Genomic DNA, 26,778 nt, shown 5'->3' with positions numbered 1-26,778 from the left:
GCATGAGTTCAGTTCTGGAACATTCATCGAGTGCCGTGTCCTTATCTGCCCTATTCCTGTTCCTGGTCCAAATCATTCCTTTTTTAGCAAGCAATTTGTTGGTTCGCTCTTTTTTTAATAATTTTGTCATTTATATCCTACGACAAGCGCCGGCCCTAGGGTATAGCAAACGAAATAGTGTATGTCAGAAGAAAAGAGGCACCAAAGTTACAATTAAAATTTCAAGCGAAAATAAAAATGACAGTCGTCCTGGTTTATTTTTATAAGAAGATGTAGAGATACGATAAATGATTACTGGAAAAACCTCCGGGATAAAGCCAACCCAACCATAGCCTTCTAGGCCTACTGACAAATATAATAGCCAGTTATCAAAGACAATGAGATTTAAACGTAGCCAATTTTATTACTTTTTAGTAATTGTATTCCTAGTAGATAACCTGAATGGCTTTAGGTCAAAAACTCCAGTATGGTGGGACACCAACGGGATCCCAATGACAATTTTTCCTCTACCATAGTAGATGCTCACGAGCCGGTGCTTCCTAAGGTAATACTGTCACTCATTGCCTTTCGGTATTAAGCCTTACTGAATCTGCAAAATTAAACGCACGGGATTAAATCGGGTCATAGCAGATGTGCTCTTTTCAAAATTCCCTCACACAAGTCACAAAAAAATGACCTTGTTTTGAGATCTATTAAGTTAAATGAATATCGCTTTTTTTCAATTTGCAAAGATCCTATTTCCAAAACAACCCCAATTCCCAATAAAAATCCCTAAAAATCTAAATCCCATTTTGCAATGCCACCTCTACCGACACCGTCGCCATTCCCACACGTGTGCGGCACTCGGTGGCATGTCTATAACGAGCGCGGTCGCGAACGCCGCCGCCGCCGCCGCCGCGGCCGGTGCAGGCAAGAAAGCGGCGCAGGTGCAGCTGCAGGCCGAGCTGAACACTGACGATGAATGGAACAAGTTTATACTCCGAGACGGTTTACTCGGTAAGATCATACACTTTTTTCTAAGACCTTAACCTAGAGTTAAGGATTTGAGAGGAGAAAACTTCAGTTAATTGGTAAATATGGAATGTGTAAATTTTTAGTGGTGGATGTTTTCACTGAATGGTGTGGACCGTGCATCGGCATGGTGGGGAACCTGAAGAAGATCAAGGTGGAGATTGGTGGTGACAATCTGCATTTAGCGGTAGTAAGTAACAAACATGTATATTTGTCTAAACTTGGTGTTTTATAAAAGAACTGGAAAAATACTGATAGCATTTTTTATACAGGCAAAAGCGGATACCATAGCATGTTTAAAAAGATTCAGAAACCGTAGTGAACCAACTTGGATGTTTCTTGCGGTAAGTCAAAAATCTCCACCATATTCACGAAAGCGAACCAGCGCCTAACTATTATTATTAATGTACTTTATTGTACTCCACAAACATATAATACAGAAAAAATTAAGTCTAAAAAAATAATTCATGTGTTGTACTTATGGCTAGTTAGCCATCTCTTCTCGACAACCCAATTAGTGAGAGACTTTAAAAAACATAATCAGGGTAGCTGGTCCATACATAAATTTACATACGAATATTTAGACACTTAAACTTTAACTTAAAACCTATTTAAACATAAAACTTTACAATAAGGTAAGAGTTTTTAACTGATTTCTTTAATACAGAATTGACTTTGATGATGATGTTTTCTAGAAAAGAATTCCATAGATTTATGTCATGTATAGTTACTAAAAAGTATTTAGTAGTTTTGACTAAGCAATAGTCTAGACTATTATTCGAAATATTACTTCCGAACCTATTCTGGAACAGAATAAACACAATAAAAGTTACACTTAAAGGCTAAAACGACAATGCAATAAACTTGCTCAAACCTTGAAAGTGAAACTATTAGCATTTTAAAATTACCCTGAAACTTTTGCTTCCAACAGTATTTATCAGTTAATTGCTTAAAGGAAATTCAACTTTATATTTACACAAATAAGGATTATAAATCAACGTCATGATATCGTTCAAAAGCGTTATTTGCACATGTATGTATGTAGAACATGTGAATGCGTGTAGTTCGATGGAATGGCGCGGGTGTAGACGATATCGATCAAACAAGCTCGTATAAATAACAAAAATGACAAGTTAATTTTGCCTACCCCAACTATTTCTGCAATCTCAAAATATTATTAATTATACTTTTAATGAATAATCATTTTATGTCTAAATCATTTTCATAATTATGAAACTATCAGAATAGAAATTACACGTCTTCTACGGAAGTGATTAACTTCGACCATGAACACAGGCAAGTTTAAATCACTTCTAATACCGTCAATATTCATGGTATGTTTTTGTGACTGTAATTGACACTGGTCCACTCACCCTTAAAACGGTAATATAAAAAAATGCAGTGGACCTGGTACTTGAAAGAAAGATGTCCAAAAAAATGATGACCATAAGATACATGTACATACTAAAAGTCCACGGTTGAAGTTTTAGACACCTTTGATACAATCAAACCCCACTAACAAATCAAATGTTTTATTAAATCTATTGTAGACAATATCCTACCAACTTTTCATACAACTTACAGTATTCGTTTTCGCTTCCAGGGAGGGCAATTGATTAACGTTGTCTTTGGTGCCGACGCTCCACGCTTAGCTCGCACTATAGTTGAGGAGCTCCAAAACGAGGAGTTGGTGAAGAAAGGAGAACGTGAACGACCCAAGCGAGCACCTCACGAACTTACGCCACCTGAACAGGTGAGAATTACTTTTAATTCTCCTAACGGACCACGCACAATTTGAATAAGATTATTTTATTATGGCGTTAGTTTGATGTATTTTCTAGATTCTGCGTTCATATGTATGCTATTTTAACAGGAGCTGGCAGTAGCTCAAGAAAAGCTAAATCAACAACGTCGGGAAAAAGAAGCTGTCGCAGCCGAGACAGCGCGTAATTTGAGGCGGGAGTCAAGAGCTAAGCGTCTTGAGATACATTTTACAGACGTTTGTCCCGCACTCATGATGCCGCATGCACAAAAAAACCTTAGGAAAATCTCTGATGTCTTAGAACCTTACGGTACGAATTTTTTTGAGTAATGTTATAAAAACATTCTAACTTCCTTACTCCTAAATAAAATGTCCCTACGCCTGTAGTTACCCAATGCTCAAATATTGTTCTTTGGCCGTAGAATATATGATAAACAAGTGATACCTACCCAAACTGGCTTTCAAAGCTTTGTACAGGCCCGTCTAAGTACTATCACGTAGAATCACCTCACTTATTATTACTTAAGATAGATTTTAGACACTTATTAAGTTATTATTAAAAGTATAAATCAAAACACAGGTGTTCTGGTCGCGGATAAATGCCCACTTGTACTCGGCAAGCATGGAGCAAGAATACTCGCAATGGAAGACCCAGAGTTCGAAAACCCAGAGGCCGTAGCTTCACTTATTGAGAGACCGTCACTGGCCTTGCTGTTAAAAAAATTGCCAGATAGAGAGGGAAATATAATTGGTAAGGAATGGAAAGGGAAAAATATCATCAAAATAAATTAGTTAATGACACAAAATGTTTCCAGAAATAGCCCGTCGAACCCTTTTTGGAGACGGTTTGGAAATGGACGATGAACAAGCAAAGAAGCTTCCGTCAGAGGAATTGAAAGCTAATGGTATTCCGGGCTTATTTGTGCCCGCAGATCGACACCAGCGAGCTTCCATACTCGATTTATTATTCCCGAAGGTGATTGTTTATTTTAATTGATTCTTTTTAACTCTTGAATTTTACGCAATGGTCATCGTGGTTACAATTCAATATTTTTAAATGAGTTGCCTCCCAGTTGGTAGGTGGTCTCGTGGAGCCCCCTACATCGCCAGATCCACCGCATATCGCAATGATATTCGGAGCATGGCAGCGCAGAGCAGTTTTAACTATGGCATCTACGGCGAAGTTAACAAACAGACTTCTTCGCTACGGATTTTTCACTGATGCGAATGTAGACGAACCCAAGTTGCTCTGTAAGACCGTCGAAAAATACGAAGATAGGGTGGAAAAAGATTAGTAAGTTCTCATTATAATAATAAATAATACATGACATTAGCGAAACACGCATACATCTCCCATAAAGCCCTACATTATGTGGAGTAAGCCACTAGCAGAAAATATCCCTATCAGCAAAAGACATGCTACAAGTTATACTTTTAATGTTCCCAGTTCCGAGACAATAGTCCTAATGATAGCCGTCGGCGTAGCGGAGCCAGCTTTGGCGGACCCTAAAGATATTCCTCCTGAAGGTCCACCAGAAGAACTGCTGACTCTGGGACCGTTGCATGTTAGCGAGGATACTGTAGTAGGAGCTGAGGAATGTGAAAGATTCTTTCCACCAGGATACAGCGAACCAGAGTACAAGCCGAAACCGAAGTCCAAAAAGAAGAAGAAGGTCTTAAGAGTGTTTTTGATCATCAATTATTATATTATAATTTGCTAATAATTAATATGGGATATCCATTTCAAATAACAGTATCTATAAATACAATGATAATCTTTGAATAGAGTTAATTTTTAGAAGCACGCAAAGCTTTGATTAGATTGAATTATTTAAAAAGTTAAGGATGTCATGTATTTTCGACCATCATCCGTTTATTATTTCTACTGAATCAGACCCCACGGCCCCTGATCATAGCCCGTTTATGTAGCATCGGCGTATTTATAAATTGCACGATCGTCCATCTGCCTGACTTAATTGAGACTGTTTTATTTGTTGAATTGGTTCCTCGTTACTGTACGAGTAAATAAGGCACGTGCACTAATAAAAAATCCTTAGTCAGCTCTATCATACCCATGAGTATATGGTGGGAAAATTCTAAGGTCAGATGTGCGTCCAATTCTACTCTGACGGATAACATCACATAATTGGCCTTAATAGTGAATTTATTTATTAGCATTAACATTATTTGATAGCTAGCTAGCTATGTTTTTATTTAGCAATTAGCTAATTGAAAGTAGAAGGAATTGTTATACGTCAGCAAGGCAGGTAAGATAAAGCATAATTAAAAATATCAATATTAAATAGTAAGACAGCATAATTTAAAAAGGGACATAGCTCTTGGGTAACTGAATTATGATTGTAATTGTCAATATCAGAAGTTGGAAACTAGCCATGACATATTATTTTCTATAAAATTATCGTTAAACTTATTTCAGAAGCGCCATGACACTAAAGACGAAACAATGGACGAGAGCGTCGGCGACACAACAAACGATAATATCGAAGAAGGGAATGGTGAAGCCGGATCCGCAGACGGGGAGGGGGAGGGAGATGGTGACGTCGAAGGAGAAGGCGATGGGGAACTGGAAGGAGACGGGGAGGACGAGGGCGAGGAGGACGACACGCATGTTGATAAAGCAACTTCTCCGCCACCGACAACCGCTTAGATAACTTTATATTAGATAGTTAAAAATATAAAATTAGAACGCATTGAAAAAATATTTATTTCGTTAGTGTAAAATTAGAAATCATTTGATTAAAAAATTAAACATTTATTACAACTTAACATAAGTAGTTGATACTTCTTACAAAATCACCAATTGTTAAGTAATTTTTAGGATCACTTCATACAAAATACTTAAACTCATTACATTAAAATTGTTTTACATTAAGTACCCTTACAGCTATATTTATATAGATAAATAAAATCCATATGTATATTCTAAAATTTGTATTTTCATTTATTTATAAATAGTCAATTAATATATAGTTATAACAATAAAATACACGATACTTAGAGAGACTTAACCTGATAGGAGTTGAGTGTACGGCGGCGTTCAGACCACCGAGTCTTTTCGATTCCTGAAACAAAATTCAATCATAATTTTAATCGATACATTATCACAATTAATATGAAAAATATCCCAAAAACGTGACTTAAAGTTTAATTTTTTTGTTTTGTTAACATGTTTATTTTTGTAATATATCAGATAGACAGGCGGACTGGCAAATTGACCACCTGACAGTAAGAGGTCACCGCCGCCCATGGATATTGGCACTAATATTAAGTAAGAAATATTAACCATTCCTGACATCGTTAATGCGCCATAAACTTTGGTGACAAAGATGTTGGTCACACTTTACACTTCAAGCCAGAATGTCACAATACTAAGGGTCGTTTAGCAGCAAAATAGGTGATGAGATGCGGTGGTATGGTGGTTATGGTTGAAAAGTGTTAATGAGGTGGTGTGGCGGTTCAGGTGGTGAGTTACCAGATGTAGTGGTTGTCGTGGTGCGGCGCGCGCATGACGCCCACGCCGCCGCCCAGTCGTCGGTAGTTCATGGCGCCGCACAGTCGCCACTGGTTCGACTCCGGGTCGAACACCTGCGGAGCGCACGGGACGTTAAGGGCGATGTCGTATGGTGACCGAGCACGAAATCACAATGAACGTGGAACTGACTTCGATAGACTTGAGATATGCGGTTCCATCGAAGCCGCCCACCGCGTACAGCTGACCGTTGACCACCGCCAGCCCCACGCCGCTCCGTCGTGACGTCATCGCCACCACCGGTGACCACGAGTCCGTCGCTGGCTCGTACCTGTCCGCAGAGAGCGAAGCTGAGTTACATATTAAATATATGTAAATACTCCAATATGTACGTTTTCCGTATCTACATTTTAAACGAGCTAGTCGCAGAGCAGGCAGGGAGTGCACATAGGGTAATAAATTCCGCCAGGCGACTAAATCGTGTCCTGAACGAGGACTCCACGTAACGCGTCCCACGTGAGTTGGGACAATGTAAGCGCACACGTACCGCTCGGCCGAGGAGAGCTCGGTGCAGTCGTCGCGCCCCCCCACGGCGTAGATCTGCCCGTCGAACACGGCGCAGCCCAGGTGCTTGCGGCGCGTCGACATGGGCGCCACGCCCGACCACTTGTTGGCGCGCGGGTCGTAGCGCTCCACCTGCGACGCCCGCCGCGTTAGTGGCTCCGCTCTGACTCATTCGATAAATATATCATCTCCTCTCGTATGCGGTACGTACGGTGTTGAGAGGCGACTGGCCGTCGGAGCCGCCGACCGCGTACAGGTGTCCCCCCAGCACCGCCACGGCCACGCCCAGCCTCCGCGTGGTCATCGCGGCCACCTGTGGACCCACCCCGACTAGTATCGATTTAAATTCACGAGGAATTGAAACGTTTCCTCTTAAACGTGTCATAAGCACACGATTCTTAGGATCACGGAAGGAAGGTCCCGACCTTGGTCCAGCGGTTCTCCTTGGGGTCGTACCGCTCGACGTGGTTGAGGCACTGCACGCCGTCCTGGCCGCCCACGGCGTACAGCGCGCCGTCCAGCACGGCCACGCCCACCGACGTGCGGCACGACGACGTGGGCGCCACCGCGCCGCACCACTGCGGGCACTCGCGTTAGGACTCGCTCGGACTCACCCGGACTCGCACGCACACGCCCCCAGGTGCCCGGCCCCACTCCTACCTGGTTGGTCTGCGGGTCGTACCGCTCGATGCTGTTGAGGTAGCTCTGGCCGTCGTGCCCCCCCACGGCGTAGAGAAGGTCGTGCAGCACGGCCACGCCCACGCCGCAGCGCCGCTTGGACATGGGCGCCACCATCTTCCACTCGGCGCTCTGCGGGTCGAAGCGCTCCACGGACGCGATGGCGTCGCCGGAGCACCAGCCGCCCACCGCGAACAGCACCTCACCTGCCACACCGAGGCGAGCTCACAACATACTCCGATATATCGACTTGCACTAAACGAGAAGGCGGATTAAGTTGATGTGCTTCGATAACAATTACGTGCACTTTCGCGTGTCTGCAGCAGCATTCGGCACAACGCGGCGCGCGTGTGCGCGTGTGTGACGCGACGCGATATAGAGGCGCCTTTAGTGATATTCATTTCAAATAGATTGGCCATAGACGGGAACACATCTAATATGTAATATTAGATTATATGATGAAATATAAATACCTCTTCTCGTGGGCTTCCTGGGCCTCGTACGTGGGCCCTGCATGAGCGGTCGCTCCTGCGGCAGCAGCAGGTAGTTCTTAGCCTCGTCTAACAGGTCTCGACAGGCGTCATCGGAACGGATCAGTAGCTCGGACGACACCGTCCCCACCAGGAACTTGGGACTTAGCAGTGGCAGGCGCACGTGCTGCAGCACCTAGAAACAATAAATAACTTTCAGCTAATTAGCCTTCAAGCCTTCGTTACTCAATTACTCTGGATTAATAAAGGTGAAAGGAAAACCAAAACAATTGAGGGTCAAGCGCATCTATCGATACCATTAGCGCTTAAGGTCGCATCAACCTATGAGTCAGTGAGAAATAAACCACCCAGTTTTCCCGGAATATTAGTGGCGGTCGATCATGAGAGTCAGCTCGATATTTACAGTTCCAGTGTGCGGCCGGCCCGCGTACCTGCGCGAGGTGCTGGCGCCGCTCGGCGACGTTGTACTTGACCCACGACATGACGGCCTGGAACGTCTGCTCCTCCGAGCGCACGTTGAGCTCGTCCGACGACACGATGTCGATGAGCTGCGCCGCCGGCAGCAGCAGGAACTCCTCGCTCTCCATCACCTGGCGTACGCGTTGGTCGAATTAAAACATCACTTTGTGGTAAGGTAGGGGGGGCGAGATCTCTCTCTTAAAGTATAAGAGTATAAGAGTATGGATCGAATGGTGATTAGAATTAAGTGAGCGCTGACCACCATTGATGGAAGTAGCATTTATTCCTTTATGGATTTTTAGATCATGTATAATTTGAAGTAAAGGCAATTTGAGTAGCACAACAATTATCTTCTTAAAAAATACTAAGGACGCCCTAAGGGCGGGCAAAACTTTGCCCTGATGTGTTCCGGTTTTAGATCGAGCACACCAGTGTTCCCATGTGGACATGACATCTCGGTTCGTATGGTTGGCGACGCTACAACTGAAATTCTTAGCGATATTCATTCAAAAAAAGGTTCTCGTCGCGAATATCTTCATGGCCGCCATTGGACTATACGACAGTACTGTACGCACCTCGGGAAAGTTCTGCTGCGTGAACTTGTCGGCGATGCGCAGCAGCTCGCGGCACGAGTGCGTGTCGGCGAAGGCGCGGATGCCGAGGCAGTTGGAGCAGTCCAGCTGCCGCTTCAGGAACTCGCAGCACACGTCCTGGATCTCCTGCAGCTGCAGCAGGCACGCCGCTGGCAGCAGCGCCTGGGGGGGGGGGACCACGCGACACCTTATATAGTTATTGTAGCAATGAATACGTTTCGAGTTTATTCCGTACGAGATTAAAGTGACGATAAACGATCATGGCGTCGTTGGATAAAGGAATGGAATTACATTTAATTGTAAATATTTCATCTATATAATGTACTTGTAAAATTGTATTATTATGGTGTTTCGATTGGTAAAACGACGATTCTTCAATAGAATCTTTATTCTAAAGCGATGGGTGGGTTGAAAGACGGTGGGTTCAATTGTAACGGGCTCGTAAACTGACGATTCAAAGGGCACATATAGTTATGGGGGTATTCCGGCATCGCACCTGCACATTGCTCTCCTCGACGACGATGTGTGCGGTGTAGCAGAACTCCACGAGCTGCTCCATGGCGTGCTCGTCCACGTCGCGGATCGTGACCTCCGTGGCGCGGGACTCCGCCAGCTCGCCCGTGAACATCGCGCGGAAGTACGGGCTGCATGCCGACAGGATCACCCTGGGTAGAACAAGTACGTACCGTACAGTTACGAGTACATACAATAGTTTTTTTAGTTAAAAACTCAATGACTAATACCCTGTTTGGTACAAAATTTTAACAGTACTAAAAAACAAAACGTTATTAGATATCAACCCATACCAATTATCTAAAATTATTTATTAATATGAAAATAACATTGAATAATTATATTCATAATATTTAAAAAAAATATCGCAATTAATATTCATACACAAATATCCACATAATTATACGAAACAAAAAATTTAAGTTACCAATGGCTCGACTCAACATAAAATATTTAAATATATTATTACAAAAACTGACCTTGACGTGCCGACGATAAAAAATTAAATGTAACATAAAATTCAATTACGAGTTTCCTCTACGATAGTGAAAACCTTCGTTGTAGTAGACTCAATACTCATTGCCCTCGGAGTAATAGAACGCGGGAACCGAACGCCGCGTATGATGCGGATATGGAACAATCTAGTGATGCTCCACGCTCGTATCGATACTATGCGATAATTTGAAAAATGTTTAATATAAACTTGCAATAATAAAACTTTTTACATTTACATACATAAGTTAATAACATTACGAGAAATACCCTTTTCATGATTAAAGTTGAATCCCCGACTTTCTGTTGCTCAGTGGGCAGCGAGTGCTCAATACTATCTACAATACGGACCTGTGTGCGAATAGTTTTCTATTGGCCACATTGAGCACGACGTCGCATAGCTCGCGGTGTCGACGGAGCGCTGACAGCTCCCCGAGTATGGCGCGCGGGTGCTTCTCCGACGTGTGCGACAGCCGCGCGCCACTGCCGCCGCCGCCGGGGGACCCGCCCTCCCCCATCCTAATACAAATTTTAAATGTAGATAGTATCAAAATTTAGAGCTATTTAAATTGTTTTTCTCCCTAATATAAGGGAGAAATAAATGGCTTCATATTGGGGATTTTTCACTAGTCTAAATACTAGCTAAATAAATTTTATTTTTTTACTACATCATAGTAGCCAAAGGACATATATCTGATGCTTAGGTGTCACCAGAAACATTGGTTCTGTAAAAAATATTAAATAGCCAAACTAACTAAACTTGGTTATGTCCCTTGTGTATGTAGTGTCTGAAATAAGAATGTTTAAAAAAACATTATTTACTTGATTGCAATTTTCATAAATAATATTTCATAAAATAGATTGCATTCACGTAAGGACTTGACGGGTTTGTGTTAGAAACACACACATACTAACAAGTGAAGATGATGTAGAACAGCTTGAACAAAACATTGAGGTTCCAAATTTTATTTAATTAAAAACATTAAACAATACACTATATGTCCAGAAATATTATATACATAAACAATTGTTCAGCATTCAATAAGGTTCTGGCACAATGACCCACATAGTATATTTTTATACAACACATACCGAGCTTTCAATTTTCTTCATATTTTTTAAAATTCACATACACATAATTTGTAAAGAAATAAATGTATTTATCTATAAGGACTAAATAATGAATCACAGATTATTGTTATCATTTTTGAAACACAATTGATTAAATTATTGAGAAAAACATTGTACAAACTGATATTGGAATTGTATAGCCAAGATTTCCTTATTACAGTTGGTAAACAAGGAAATAAACTTAAAACACATTACTGTATATTAGTCAATTAATGTTCATTCTCCATTATTGAAACTAATCAATTGCTCCTATGTATGTACTTTAAGAGATCTAACGTAAGTACCGTAAAATGATTGTCATCTGTACATATTATCATTGGGTATATATTTTCAACGACTTTTATAGTTACATTGAATGTTTTGTAAAAATAATATTAAAACTACTACTTCATGTGACAAATAGCAAACAAGATCATCGCATATTAAACACGAAACCTTACTATGTAGTAAGACTGCATCACGGATAACATACGAAGACATCTAATTACACTTTCCCATACATTTTATGCAGTTGTATGAATTCAGATGTATAAACAAATGATGTATATATGTACCTCTTGTGTCCGCGCGCGTTTCCCAGCTGCAAACGCAGCGGGGGCGAAGCCCAGCCCCACACGGAGTCAATCTACAATCATCACCCAGCATCAATAACAAAAAAACTTTCACATTCAGATATAACAGGTTTCCTGTATATCACTATCACTAAAGCGAAAATTACGAAGCAAGTAATATTCCAACACTGAAGAACACGAGAACAATACTTCGCTTGTCATAAATATGTACAATAACAATATTGTTACTACTCGGTAATATATGCGAATGTCAATGCTCCCTGCCCCGACTTACCTTTGAGGATTTTTGTACACCACACAAAATCAAAATTGTCCTCGAAGGAGCGCAAAACTAAACGCCCTGAGGTCAAAATAAGACTCACTTAGCGATGCATCGATTCTCTGATCACAAAAATTTATATGTTTACTGTTAGTTGTTACATTAGTTTAGACATCGTACAATATTCGAGTCCTTTTTTTGGGACGTTCAACAAATCTTTTCTTTCACTTACAAGTAAAATGAATGTGATCTTGAATTTTTTTTTTATTGAATAGCCTTGAGTTTCAATAAGAAATTTAACAACAACATGTTGAATTTTAAGAATAATAATATGTATAGATTTTATACTCATACAATATTATTTTTTTGGAATAATGTTAAAATAATGAAACTTCAGAACGTACTTTCCATTGATATGTCAAGAATTGTGTTGCCACACAATTGTACATGTAATGTATGATTACGCAGAAGACAATTGCGAAACTGGACTATTTTGCAATATAAAATGTATAATGATCAATTAACTAAAACCTTCTACTTTAATAAAAATTAAGATTAGTATTTCAAATGACTTATTCCTTGAACAAATAATATTTGACTAGATTATTTTTTTCAACAGCTGTGTAGTCGATCAGCTGGCCTTTAAATAAACAGCTGTCATTCTGTATCTGTCAATAGTGCAGAAGTAAATTGTCATCTGTCATTTAAACTAACAACTTGGTGATGTGTTTATAATTTTGTTTTAAAATAAAACTAAAAAATAAATAATGTCGTTGACACTTTTGTTAGAAAAATACGATGTTTCCACTGAAGAAGGCCTTCAAAAAGCTCTTAATGAAATCGAAAAAGAAGAGGTAACATATAAAAAACTAGAAATTTTTAAATGTTTTAGACCTAACTATTTTTACTGGAGATAAATTTAAAATCAGATCATTTGAATAATATTCGTCTATTTTGTTAACATAATATTATAACAAATTAGAATACTTTCAGGCCGAAGTTGATGAAGCTCTTTCGAATGCCTTATCTCGTTCCTGTACCCTCGAAGGTCGCCTCCGCACCGCAAGTCAGGCATATACCAAATTGGGTGAAGTAAAAAATGACGCTCAGGTCGCAGCTGATATGGTGGACAAAACTGCGGCACTGGCGAGAGATGTCAGCGCTAAAGTGCGACAGTTAGATCTTGCAAGGGTAAATCTTATATTTTTTTTCCATGTGAATTTATCCTGCCTGAATTGTAACAATAACTGGGTATTGATTGATATCTATTTAAATTGTTCTTATATTTTAATTGGTAGTTGATCAAGCGATTGTACCACATATTGGCAAGTGCTTACGACAAACCATAGACATTGCATTTGTAAAAAATATTAACTATTTCTTACATTGCAAACGTATCACCAAGCTTAGTAATTGTTTTTTTAATGCAAGTTGTAGTGTACTCTGTACTACAGTACAGCTGTAGTACTAAACACTTTCAAACTCTATCTATTGGATTCAAAAACCAACTACTAGTAGTAGTAGTAGATATAATATTTTTATATTTATAACTCATTATTCCTCATGGCTATGCTAGAGTTTTAGCGGTTAGTCATCTAGTGTTAGGTATAAAAAAGTCATGTATATCCTTCCTTGGGGTTGAAGCTTCATAAAAAATTACATCAAATTTGGTTCAGTGGTTTGGCTGTGAAAGCATGACAGATAGACAGTTACTTTTACATTTATAATATTAGTAGATGTTATTTTATGTTCCAGTCCCGAGTTGCAGAATGTCAGAGAAGAGTTCATGATCTGATAGATCTTAGAGTTTGCAGTGCTGGTGTAGAGACAGCAATTAAGGCACATGATTATGAAACAGGTTAGTAGAGAAATTATCTTCTGTAAAATCTTATATGAAAAGAAAGTGTTGTGGAAAATGAGTAAAGAAGAGTTTTAAGTAAGGCTGGCCCGGCGACAAAATCCGCCCTTGTCGTTTACTACACTAGACAATTATCTCGGCTTCTATAAAATGATTATCTAACATCTCCACTTTATAAAAACAGTGTTAACTGTAGTGTTAAAGTAGTCTTTCAATATATGATGTAAATATTTTTGTCACCATCTGTCGGTTTGCATTTTCTGAAACGACATATTAAGGCATCTTCGAGTCAAGGCACTACTCATTCCTGAATCTTAAACGTAATGAGCCAATGCGTGTCCCCAGCGGCGGGCCACGTGGCGCGCTTCCTCAGCATGGAGCCGGGCTCGGTGGCGGCGGCGCGCGCGCGCGGGGCGCCCGACCCGCGCCGCGACATGGACGCCGCCGCGCGCACGCTGCGCGACCACCTCGTGCGCAAGTGCGTGCCCGACCCGCAGACCCTCATTTCGTACCACACGTGATGGCACCGTCAATATTGTAGTGCTCGAGTCTGTTTCGATGCCCAGGTGTACTGTCTATTCTGTCATTCTCATAACCGAACAGACAAATCTGATCGGATCAGAAATAGTTTAAGCACGAAAACCGGAACGTATCCAATTGGCAGACATAGGAAATCCCATCCAAACTTTTCGATATTCGAACTATCATTAATTCCAAATATAAAAATATAAATAAACAAAGAAATTACATCTATCTCAACGACGTGAATGGGAAACATTTGATATTTATTTCATCACTAGATTCGAAGAGGCCGCGAAAAGAGACGACGACGCCGCTGTCGAGCGGCTGTTCAAGCTGTTCCCGCAGATCGGCCGAGCGGAGGAGGGCGTCGACTTGCTCGCCAAGTATCTGGCGACACAGGTCGGCGGTATTTATAATAAGAATAGAAATATTATTATAACATAAATATCGACCCGCGTCCATGACGTTAACGCGAACGGACTTTTTAAAAGTGCAACGTGTGCCCCCCCAGCTGGAGGCGTGCGTGCGGCGCGCGGGCGCCGGGGAGCGCGGCGGCGCGGGCGCGTTCGCGGCGGCGCTGACGCGCGCGCTGGAGGCGGGCGCGGCGGGCGTGGAGCGCGCGCGGGCGCCGCTGGCCGCGCACGCCGCGCCGCGCGCGCACGCGCTGCTGCCGGCCGCGCTGCGCGTGCTGCAGCCCAAGGTGCCGGCCGCTCGCCGGGCCGCCGGGCCGCCCGCCCCGCGACGAGTGTTCCGACAGCCGTGTGATCGCATCCCGGCCCGCAGGTCTGCAGCGGCGTCCGGCGGATTTGCTCCGAGATGCTGGCGAGCTCCCGCGCGAGCGGCGAGCAGTACGGCGACCCGCGCTCGGCCGAGCCGGCGCTCGCCGAGCTGGCGCTGGCGCACTCGCGGCTGCAGCTCTACTTCGGCTTCCTCCGGAGACGACCCGAGGTGCGCCTCCCCGAGAGATGTCATATTTGCGTTGTTGTGACTTCTTTATGTAGTCTTTATCGTAAACTAGTAACCATAACCACCGGCTTCCCTCGCGTGTGATGAGTGTAGTCGTGAGACGTGAATCATTATGAATTGACAAATCACTTTGCCCGTGTGTAGTTGATGACGACGCCGAACGAGGCTGACAAGGAAGCGTGCTCGGCGGCTGTGGAGAAGATCATTTCCGAGTGCGACATCACGCGCGTCGCTCAAGATGTTTTGAGCCACTATTTGACTCTGGAGCGGTAAATATCACATTATATTAAACTAACTTTTTTCATGGAAAGGACGGTAATTTAAACGAGTAATGTAATAATGGGCAGCCCTTACCTTGAATTCATAGAAAATTAGAATTTAATTTTTAGTCATCGAGTAAACAGAATATATAATTTAGTTCATCGAATAAATATCTAACGTAAACGGACCTGACAAACTTGGAGATTATAGCTTATATTAACTTTATGCCAATGTGTATGTCCAAATAATAATTATGTATTAGGACATATTTTTCTACACACATATACATATTTAGCAAGCTGATCAAATATCTACTTTTTTATTTTTTGATAATCCTTGATTTCGATTCTGGCCCAGAATTAATATATTCGTTTTAAGCAGCCGACAAAATATTTTATACATTTAAAATAACTTTTAAGCGAATTATTTTTCCGAACAAAAAAAATTATCATAAAAGCACTTGAATCGCAGCACCGATTCGTGTTCGTTGATTTCCACACAGGACGTACCTATTTGTATAACTTTTGGTGGACTACGTATTTCATTTGGAAAATAGCTAACCACGAAGTTTCTTATCGGTTCGGTAAGAAGAGATGGAGGTCATCTTATATTCAATTAGATACTGTTATAATGTTAAAAAACATGCGCGTCTCGGGACGCCCGAAACTAAACGCTACCGTCTGCGTAAGAGTAAGGGGAACCAGGCAGACTGGCGCCGTAACGCGTTACGTAACGAAGCGGTTTTTACTCTTAAGAACTTATCGCTTCAATAATATTAAATATCACGTGGATAACTTTGAATTCACCTTACAGATACTTCTTAGAAGAAAGCGTGAACAAAGCGCTGAAGATGTCGGCGGCGCAATCGGGAGCGACCACCTCGAGTCTGGTGGACGACGTGTTCTTCATCGCGAGGAAAGTTATAAGGTAAGATGTACTCGATGTCTAAACTCCGCGAGTGACGGACATCTCGACAGATGATTCATTATATACAGGCTGCATTTTAAAAAGTTATTTTTGTAACCGACCACGATCACTTCGATAAGCCAAATCATTTTAACTCGAAATTTGTCTCGCACCATTCGATCGGCCCGGTGCAGAGAGACCGGTTAATTTTTCCGTCTGTATTATATAAAAAACTTTGAATAATAACTTATTAATTATTCTTTATGTATTCTTTTAGTTGCGGTCGTTTGAATAAATCTATGATTAAAAATTACTCCACCTAGACAGCTAGATATTATATATATAATTTATATTTTTATATTTAATAATTAATAAATAATATTGAAAGGTTTAGGGAGTGGGCCTAAAACATAACCTCAATGAAACGGGAGTCGTATCTATTTAATAACTCATAAGCCACTTATAAGGGAAAAGAAGTCCGTTATAATGAACACCCTCCTCCACCGGCCCGCGCAGGCGCGGCATCTCCACGGGCAGCGCGGACGGCGCGTGCGCCGTGCTCAACGAGGCGGGCGCGCAGCTCGAGCGCTGCGGGGTCGCGCTGCGCCGCCGCCTCGCCGCGCCGCCGCCCGACCCGCTGCCGCTGCCGCCGCCCCCGCGCGCGCGCCGCCGCGACGCCCCGCGCCAGCCGCCGCGCGACGACGCGCCGCGCGCGCTCTACCTGGTGAGTGTCGTGCCCCGCAACCCGCCGCCGCGCCCCGCGCCCCGCGCCCCCTACAGCGCGCCGTGCCCCGCAGGCGCTCACCGACGAGGCGGAGAACGGCGCCGAGTGGGCGGAGCGGCTGGCGGAGGAGGCGTGCCTCGAGGCGGAGGCGCTGTGGCGCTCGGGCGGCGACGTGCAGAGCGGGCGCGCCAAGCTGCGCTCGTGCGCCGCGGGGCTGGGCGCGGCCGCCGGCACGTTCCGCGCCGCGCGGGACCTGGCGCTGGCGGCGCTGCGGGCGGCGCTGCTGCCGGCGCTGAGCGACTGGGCCGACGCGCTCGTCGACCCCGACACCGACATCGGTGAGACCCCGTGCCGCAGCGTTGTAGATTGAGCCCGTTGGGCCTTTCGGTCGAGAACGATCGGGAGCGCTGTGAACTCGGTAAATCTCCGTGTGTTTCAGAGGATCTGGAGGAGGAGGCGGGCGCGCTGCCGGCGGCGCTGGACGTGCTGGCGGAGGCGGCGCGCGCGCAGCTGCCGCGCTCGGCGGACACGCTGCTGACGTCTGTGCTGGCGGAGCTGCTGACACGAGCAGAAGATGCTATGTTGCGAAATTACTATGATAGGGTAGATTATATTTGTTATTGACTAATATCAATGAGTACCTTAAATTAATTCATTCTGATTATGAGTCTAGCGCAGCTAATGAAGAGCACGAGGAGCATGACTTCTTCGATTGAGTATCATAACGTGTATATTTCATCGTATGTTCGTATACCATAATAATGAGCAAATAAGAGTTTTATACTACTGTTCTTTTATATCAAAAATTAAGCCGTCGACTTTGGTCGTCGGCGATAACTCAGTTAGAAAAACATTATTATGGTACGTACAGCAGACAACCGATTAAATGACAAGAGATAAAAGTGGCGCGCGTGAATTAAAACAATAATTAAAAGTAAGTTTTGATATAAAGTCGTATATATAAGATAGAGATCGTGAGAAAGGAAGACGACTTCAGTGTAACGTTTCGCATAAGCAGCGCGGCGCGCTGTGCGCGGAGCGGCGCTGCCGGCGGCTGGCCGTGTGGGCGGGCGGCGCGCTGAGCGCCAGCCGCGAGCGCGCGGGGCAGCTGGCGGGCGCGGCGGCCGTGCTGGCCGTGGAGCGCGCCGCGCACGCGCCCGACGCGCTGCCGGCCGCCGCGCTGGCGCCGGCGCGCGCGCGCGAACTGCTGGCGCGCCGGTGCGTGCCTCGCCCATACCCCCCCCCCCCTCCTTGACGGAGTTTCGAATAGTTTCTTCTGGGAGAGAAGAGTGGCCGGTGACCCATGTTCTAAAAAAAACAAATCCAGGGCGCGAACGCCGTGCACCCGGCTCGGCTTTAGAGTATAAAAATAATATATCTCATTTTCATTGTATCATTGTCGAGTACATAGATGGTGCCTCAAATACGAACCCTTATTTAAATTAACTCTATTTTATATTTCAGAACGGACTTCAAACTAGAAGATATCAAACGCCTGAAACTGTAATTATTTTTTTTATCAAAGTATGTAATATATTGATAACCTTTATTATCAACAATAAAAACCCAATCATTCATTTGTGTTTTTATACGTAAACAGAGTATGTTAGGGAGGGCAGTGAATCGAAAGAGAGCGTAGTAGTAATCATTTATTTAACATAAATATATAACTTGCGTTTATTACATAGCACGTGAACATTGTGTAAATATATTCTTATAGAATTTTTTATTAAAAGTATTTCCTTTACAGTAAACATTGCAATAACTACGATACGATTAAAAGTGAATCGTGAGTCTAGTTTTATATTAAATATACAAATATTTTACGAAAATAACAATCTGATATAACGTCACCCTGATTTGTAGAATTTAAGAGGAATTATTAAAAGCGATCTCAAAATTCTTACAAACTAAAGCGTTAAATATTCTATACGAACAAAATTAAAAACTCATTAATAAAAGTATGCTTCTATCCGAGTGACGGTTCATTAAAGCTTAAATCCTAAGGACGCATTCACACTGAATCGTCACGACAATCGTCCTGTCCTTGAAAATGTAAACGGAGTTGTTTATTTTCAAGATTAACACTACGGCATTTTAAAGTTATACTTCTTAAGGCACGTTGGGGGTAAAATTTCAAAAATGACACTTTGAAGTTCGTTACGAAAAAGAGTAAGTATATAGTTATATGCATGTTCCTTTTACTGATAGATAAACGTAACTTTTTAGTTAACTATAAAAATCGTAGTACAAACACTGTAAAGTCAATTTATAGTATAATTTACAATTTATAATAACATATACTCAATACATTTTTATCAATTCGACACTGTTACATGACGATTCAAAAGTACTTTTATGAGCGTACTTGAATAAAGAATATTTTGCTTTCGATTTGACCAGCGAGACGATTAGATAAACTTTCAACCATAAATGAACGCCAATGATTGTCAACAACAACAACAACAATGCGAACAGAAACGACAGTCGTTCAACGACAAGAGCGACACACGCATCCTCACGCCCTCATCCAAGGCCTTTACCCTTAAAATTGTCATGATTATTTGTTATTTCATCAGGACAACATGATTTATAAAAACGAATTTATATTTTGTTCTTACAGAAGCGGTAAAGCAAAAAATATTATTATTATAAAAGGGTATTATATTAACACAAAACATACTCGAACACAAGAACACAGCATCCATTTCATTTGACGTTGCACAAATGTAAACAAAAATAAATGAACATGAATTGAGGTTAAATACTGAGTATAATTACAGCAAATTTTTAAGAGCCGTTATTATTTTTCATATTTAAATTTTGTTCACATTTAGTCCGTATCAAGTAAATGGATTACACAAAAGTAATTCGTAAGATTAAATCAACAATAAACGTAAAGTCAACATTGTACTATAAACCTATTATTATTAAAATAAGCAAATTGATGATAAATACAATAAACATATACTTTTAAATGCTTTATACAAAAGTGAAAATTTACAAACATTAAAAAAACACTAACAATTAAATAAAAAAAAACAATAATGGTAGTGATTAATATATTATTGTAACAAATATAATTAAACTTGTCAATGTTTCCAAAGATATATTATCATAAAAAAACGATATATATATATATATGTCTTAAAAACTTGTAAACAGGTACATAAAAATCGTTGTTCATTTAACATGCAATAGTAAAATCTTATTCGTATCGTATAGAAAGTATGTGGTAAAAATATTTGTGCACGTGCCTTAATGATTTAAAATTAGTAATACATATTATAATATATGATCTTAGATTATTAGGTACATTTCTTGTTTGAATTTAAGGGCCCCGTGGGTAATTCGTGGAAGTCTCTCGCTACGCCTCTTTAACCATGCAAACCTTTACTTAGTGACTCAGCCAGGCACTTGAACAATTTTTATTAATTTCTAACTCTTGTGACAAATATGTAACTTACATTATTTCACTTGTAACATTGAAATCCCTTATTTACAACGGAATTACATTTTTACCATATTTAAAATATATATTTTCAGAATGTCTATAAGCGATTTTTTATTCTAGTATATTTCTAATAAATTCTGTTCAATGAAATAAAATTAGGTAAAATCAATAATGTCAGAAAGAGAGAAGCGTGTTTAGCTGATCATCCACTAAATAACAATTTTCGGCTTGGCCTTGAGATAGAACTAAACATTCTAATTTAATTGTATAATAAATAAATAAATCAATACAAATGAATTTTCAGTTCAATGTACATCCAAATCATAATAAGGTACTTTTACTTACACGTCACATAAATGTCATGTTTATTAAAAAAAAATTGAGCTCCTACCCTGTCAAAATCTCAATTTCTTTGGTGCTATTAAAAAAATACAATATAAATATTATGTAGTTCAATATATAAAAACATTAATGAGGTAATTAGTGCTCCATTAAATAATAATTAAAGCAATAATACAAACTTAGATATTAAGTAAACGCGTTAAAATACTACTTACAAATTGTAGACGGTTTAAAAAATGATTAGTGTCCCAAAAACCGGAAATATATCAAGAAAGAAATGTCATCGGAAAAGTGAGAGGAGCCAAGACATACAAAAGATATGCTAAATATGTCCTATTTAGAATGCCTAACCAGAAACAGCAGATGCACTTTAAAAAAGTAATATTAATAATAATCTATACTATTGCATTGTCCTGAACTATAGACTAAGGAAACGCTGTGAAGTTGAGACATATTGAATAGGTAGGCTGTTTGGTGTCGGGGCGTCGCGGCAGCATACCGTATTGCACCCGAAAATACGGAGTGGGTACCGCTGGTTTTTTAGCGGGTATCCTGGCGCACTTGATTTCGTCCAGTCCCATATAACCCCCCCTCCCCCTCCTCCCACATACACATACCCCATCTCAAGTGGGAGAAACGCGTGAATGCGTCTTTCCGGCGAAATAAAAGTATTCAATTTCATAAACAAAAGGTATTATATTTACCTACCATTTAATTATCGGCTTATCTTAACACATGACGGCGAATGAATCACTTCACGTGTTGCCACGATAAGTTATCGATCGTATCGATAAGTCTGACTGAGTATCGATATTATCTGAGAATGTGAGACCTAGTGATCTTTGAGTATATATATCATTCTATCTTGGTATATTTATGGATTTTTAAACATCATCGGTATTAAATATAATTGGCTCCACATTAATTTTTTTTTTTTATATCTTTATATAAAACTTTTTTACATGTTCATGAAATATATATTTTTTTAAACATACAGTATTACTCTTATGGTTAGTAGTGTCACTTACGGTAAAGTGTTATAGAAAGTGACATTTTAACAATAAAAACATCAAAAAACAAGTGTTTTACAAACAATATTGTACGACACACAGGTGGGACACGTTAAGATAACCATTAATGGTATTCAGTGAGGTGTACAATTATATAAGAAAGATTTTTATATCAGTACTTTATAAGTTTTACTAACTATAGAAGACACGCACTAAGAAATTAGTGCGATCAAGCTGTGTTTAATTTTATAAAGCTCCTCTAAAGGCACATTAGTATTTTTAAACTTTTTTGAAACATAGTAACATTTTGTCATCGCTTACCGGAAAAAAAAAAACATTGGTTATATATTAACATTAAGTACTCGACCAGACACCCCCCCCGGTGCGGGCCCCTAGTAGCCCTCGCGCGGCGGCGCCACGGAGGTGGTCTGCTTGGACACGACGCGCGAGCCCTGCGCCAGCCCGCCCGCGCGCACGCCGCGCCACTTCAGGAACGCGTCCAGCGCGTACGCCAGCGTCGCCGTGAACCCGAAGAACTGCGGACACGGGGAGGACACGTTGCACTCGGAATGTTGCAAAGGGAGCGGGGCACCGAGCTAATGCCACCGAGTACATTTGAGTTATTCGTTAGGCTTAAGAGTGTGACTGACTGTACTGTATGCGCAGAAATATTTGCTTAAAACTACTCACCGCTGCAGCGGAATGTGAATTATCGTGCACGGTGACGGCGAGTATGCCCGCTATCAGATACAGAACGGTCCAGAGAGCCGTGAACACGAATTCGATCTTCAGCCAGGGTATCTTATAGAACTTCTCCACGATGTGGAATAGGTAGAACCCGAGCAGGATGCCGGTAAACCAGAACGCGATCATGGAGATCCAGCTAAAGTACACGCCCTTCCTAGCGGTGTTCAGGTACGAGCACTGAATACATATGAATCCTATAAGACTGCACACCTGAAAAAAGAGAAAAGTATTTTTTATATTTATTAGATCATACATAAAATATTAAAAAAATATATTCTCTATAAAGAAAGCAGTCAAAAGTTCTGTACGTTGCATACTTCATATCGATTGGTTTATTTAACTTGCCGTTCCAACCTAAGGAGTAAGGAAACGCAGTACCAGTGTAACTACAGGCACAAGGGACAAAACACCATAGTTCCTGAGGTGGGTGGCTCATTGGTGATATAAGGAATGGTTAATATGTCTTACAGACAATGTCTATGGCCGGCTTTCAGGTGGCCCTAGACATCTCCTTTCTGATTTCCTATAGAATTTTGGAATCAGCGTTTCTTTGAACATTCATATATATCTATACAGCATGGCTGTTTGAATACTATCAATATTATTAATATTATAATATTTGACGGTCATATATGACAAAAAAAAATACATATAACATAAATATTAATATACTTCTAAGTAAAGTTAAGCAAAAGCTATGTAAATAAAATCATGAATTACATTATTTAAAGAACTCACCACTTGTACAACTTTAAGGATTCCCGGTATAGTCTTCACATAGGATGGATCGAATCGTATGTTTGTCTGAACAGTGGTGCTTGATGTCACCGTAGTGGTGGTCGTATGTTGCCCGGGGAAACCACCTTCTGCCATTTTCTTAGTTTAACTGTTGACAATTATTGTAATCTATTATTTATTTATAGTGTTTGCTTCAGAGATGTTTTCTTTTGCTTTACCTAACCAATTTGTTTTATTTGTCCCATTTAAAAATTGGAATACATATTTTTATTGACTTTTATTTTTTTAATATCCTAATGAATAATTATTTTATGTTCTATGTTACAAGAAAGTTGTATAGAAAGTCAATCAATGAAATCAAGATTAAATAATTCAACTCAAAGAAAAAACTAACCAATGAGGTATAGTATGTGAAAGTTTTATGAGCTATTAATCATTTATTCATAAATCAAATAGCTTTTTATTGCAAATTAGTATTTATTGATTAGAATGTTGTTTAAAAAAACTGTATTATAAATATTTGAATATTTCATTGACTTCATAAATAGGAGGTTCTATATTTGCCTAGATTTGTTTTAAAAAATGTGTTTTTGTTTCATATATAATGTATGGGAGTGATTGCTACATTTTTTATAAGTAGTGGTCGCCCAGTATTCAAAATTTTAAAACAACTTTAGATTATCTGCTATGAAGCTTCTATTCTTAAATTTGAGTTTTTAATAGGAAAATTAATCTTAGCCGGTTAAGTCTTAAGACCTTGTCATAAAACATGTTATTCGATGTTAGCTTTGACATGTGTGTATGTTGGCAGTATGAGCATAAACTATTTATATTTTAATTCATTTTATTTATGTACGTGTAACACATATTATACATATATACATTTTAGATGACTGCACTTATGCATATAACATTTACCTATCCCAATCACTAACTCCTCTGTGCAAGCAATAAAAAAGGGTACAAAAGGAAGTTTTTTGTACATTTTACTATACAGATATAAAATCATATCTGCTAAATTGTTGGTTCAAATGGTAAAATGCACATAGCAATTTTTCTTCACAGATATATATATATATATATTTTATTTATTATTATTATGTAATTTAAAGATTCCATTCATTTCACAGAAAACATAATCATGGTTATTTTTGATTTTCAATTAGTTTTTGCAATTTAGAGATTAAAAATATTTCTTATATCTGTTATAGATAGTTATTTAAGAATTTTAAAGAGGTTTTCCCTTTATTTTCCCTACTAGTTTTTAAATTTGTATTTTTATTTCTAAATTTTAGTTTTAGTGATTTTATAATTCATTTTCATAAATTTTTTGTCAAGTTAGGTAATTACAAAAAACACAACTTTAAAAAACATATAAACAGGAAAGTTTTAGAATTATGGAAAGTACTGTCCGCGTGCATACATTTTTATTCAATTAGTAATACAATAACAATTAACAAATATAACTTGTTATCATATACAATTACACCAACTGCTGGTTGTCTTAGCCAACCTAATCTATAAATAAATGAACCCCATTATGTGCTTGTTATCAATTCAATTTGATAACTTTCACAGAAATAAATATCTATGTTAGTCATTAGTATGTTCAGAAGAAAAAATGTTTAAAATGTTCGCTTATATAACGCAATACCAACTATCGACGTGGGTTTCGACACTTTTAGCACTTTCAAAAAGAAATGTTATGCCTTTTATGCAAATTGTTAGTCAAGGGAAATTTGTTTCTATAATTTGTTTCTGAACTTATTTTCATTTTGTTTAGTTTACATTTTGTTTAGTTTAGATTTGTTAAATACTTTTCGATAAATTATTTTATTTCATTGTTTTGTAATTATCAGTTTTAGTTTTTTCTTTTTCTTTTATTTTTATTTCTTAAGTTTTGTTTTAGATTTCAATACTTTATAAGTGCATGTTGTGTTCTCCTATAATTGGAGGTACATTTAATATTTTATTGTCTAAACTTGTATTTTTTGTATTACATATGTACCTGTGTTGGAGTTCCATATTAAATAAATAAATAAATAAATAAATAAGAATATATATTAAAATGAGTTATCAACATTGTTATTTATATGTTAACATTTAAAATTAATAATATCAATACCTAATTTCCACCCACAAAATTATCATATGGATGTTAATAATAACCAAATTTTTATAACACATGTCTGGCAAATGTCACTCACCTATTCATATTAGATAAATCTAATTTGATTTTAATTACAATATGTATTTAAAAATATGTACTGAAGAATTGCAGAGTCTAGATAATAATTATGTACGTAATTTACAGCAGGAAATTCATTTTCTTTTCGTGAATGTTTGTCTCAAAAATGTTTGTAATTTTTTTAATAATTTGTTATGTTGATATTAAGGACATTTCTTAGGGATTTAAATGTTTTATATTGATTTAATAAATTGAGATGTTATCATAAACTAAGGAAACAACTAAAAATGTATACAATCAACTAGCATTAGAAGTTACTAACATATTTAGATCGTCACCTCCGAAAATAGCGATTATTGAGCAATATACTGTGAAATTTCATATAAAATTTAGAAATATTACTTACCAAAACTCCGCTTTAATAAATACTTATCGCCACAACACTTTTACTTAAGCACAAATAAAATATTCCAGATTATATATTATACGAAATATACAATTATTTTAATAAACTAACTAGAAAAGAATATCATATTATCAATGACGAACTTCAACAATTATGGTAATTTTGACAATTTGACATTACTCAGTTTAGTTTACTCAAGTCAACCTGATCCACCCACCAACATATAAATTACAAAATATGAAATTATTATTTATTTAATCGAAGCGTTTGGTTCTGATTGACTGATTAGCAATTAGTTGATTAATGTTCACCTACTGATTGTAAAATATCGGTACGAGCTGTATTTAGATAAGAATAGTATTCAAATACATTTTGTTTTAGTTTTAGTTTTGCACCCATTAAAATAATCAATGAAACAATTGATATATTTTATATATATATATATTATGAATTAAGTTGAATTAGGTATTGAATTGTACTGCTTTGATTTTTTCAAATAATGTTATTATGAACATATTATTATTTTTTCGTTATACAAGAAGTTAATTACCAAATTTATAAATATTATCTGCACTTATTTATAATTCTTCTTATTTACCCAATGCCAAATATAATAATAACTATTATAAAATGTTATTAAA

The 26,778-nt window shown here is 39.2% G+C and overlaps 5 protein-coding genes across 6 annotated transcripts in view; 2 read left to right on the top strand and 3 right to left on the bottom strand.

Annotated features, from left to right (window-relative positions):
* The window catches only part of LOC113396688 (neuroligin-1-like), a 677,577-nt gene that overhangs the window by 227,829 nt on the left and 422,970 nt on the right, over positions 1-26,778 (bottom strand). The window lies entirely within an intron of this gene.
* LOC113396675 (uncharacterized) lies at positions 687-5,494 on the top strand. The gene is made up of 10 exons (XM_026634716.2): positions 687-996; positions 1,098-1,201; positions 1,284-1,355; positions 2,615-2,764; positions 2,885-3,083; positions 3,354-3,524; positions 3,589-3,749; positions 3,847-4,067; positions 4,221-4,446; positions 5,211-5,494. Exons 1-10 carry the CDS (start codon positions 702-704, stop codon positions 5,439-5,441), a joined length of 1,830 nt encoding a protein of 609 aa, XP_026490501.2. The 5' UTR covers positions 687-701; the 3' UTR covers positions 5,442-5,494.
* LOC113396674 (kelch-like protein diablo) lies at positions 5,711-12,265 on the bottom strand. Its single transcript, XM_026634714.2, has 15 exons — positions 12,248-12,265; positions 12,031-12,137; positions 11,739-11,809; positions 10,405-10,572; positions 9,545-9,713; positions 9,031-9,210; positions 8,428-8,586; positions 7,979-8,171; positions 7,488-7,711; positions 7,253-7,405; positions 7,039-7,140; positions 6,811-6,959; positions 6,456-6,594; positions 6,267-6,379; positions 5,711-5,856 (listed from the first exon to the last, which is right to left on the bottom strand). The coding sequence occupies exons 4-15, from the start codon at positions 10,569-10,571 to the stop codon at positions 5,832-5,834; spliced, it is 1,773 nt and encodes a 590-aa protein (XP_026490499.1). The 5' UTR covers position 10,572; positions 11,739-11,809; positions 12,031-12,137; positions 12,248-12,265; the 3' UTR covers positions 5,711-5,831.
* LOC113396666 (conserved oligomeric Golgi complex subunit 4) lies at positions 12,710-18,827 on the top strand. The gene is made up of 14 exons (XM_064219932.1): positions 12,710-12,869; positions 13,009-13,206; positions 13,771-13,873; positions 14,219-14,351; positions 14,674-14,794; positions 14,907-15,095; positions 15,179-15,343; positions 15,506-15,630; positions 16,436-16,549; positions 17,045-17,252; positions 17,326-17,590; positions 17,692-17,855; positions 18,271-18,470; positions 18,717-18,827. The coding sequence occupies exons 1-14, from the start codon at positions 12,783-12,785 to the stop codon at positions 18,757-18,759; spliced, it is 2,115 nt and encodes a 704-aa protein (XP_064076002.1). The 5' UTR covers positions 12,710-12,782; the 3' UTR covers positions 18,760-18,827.
* LOC113396717 (CKLF-like MARVEL transmembrane domain-containing protein 4) lies at positions 22,430-26,360 on the bottom strand. Its single transcript, XM_026634773.2, has 4 exons — positions 26,138-26,360; positions 23,544-23,691; positions 22,749-23,015; positions 22,430-22,594 (listed from the first exon to the last, which is right to left on the bottom strand). Exons 2-4 carry the CDS (start codon positions 23,676-23,678, stop codon positions 22,451-22,453), a joined length of 546 nt encoding a protein of 181 aa, XP_026490558.1. The 5' UTR covers positions 23,679-23,691; positions 26,138-26,360; the 3' UTR covers positions 22,430-22,450.

This window comes from Vanessa tameamea, chromosome 4, assembly GCF_037043105.1.
Source record: "Vanessa tameamea isolate UH-Manoa-2023 chromosome 4, ilVanTame1 primary haplotype, whole genome shotgun sequence".
Lineage (NCBI taxonomy): Eukaryota > Metazoa > Arthropoda > Insecta > Lepidoptera > Nymphalidae > Vanessa > Vanessa tameamea.
The sequence above is the reverse complement of the archived record's forward strand: the minus strand, read 5'-3'. Positions and strand labels throughout refer to the sequence as shown.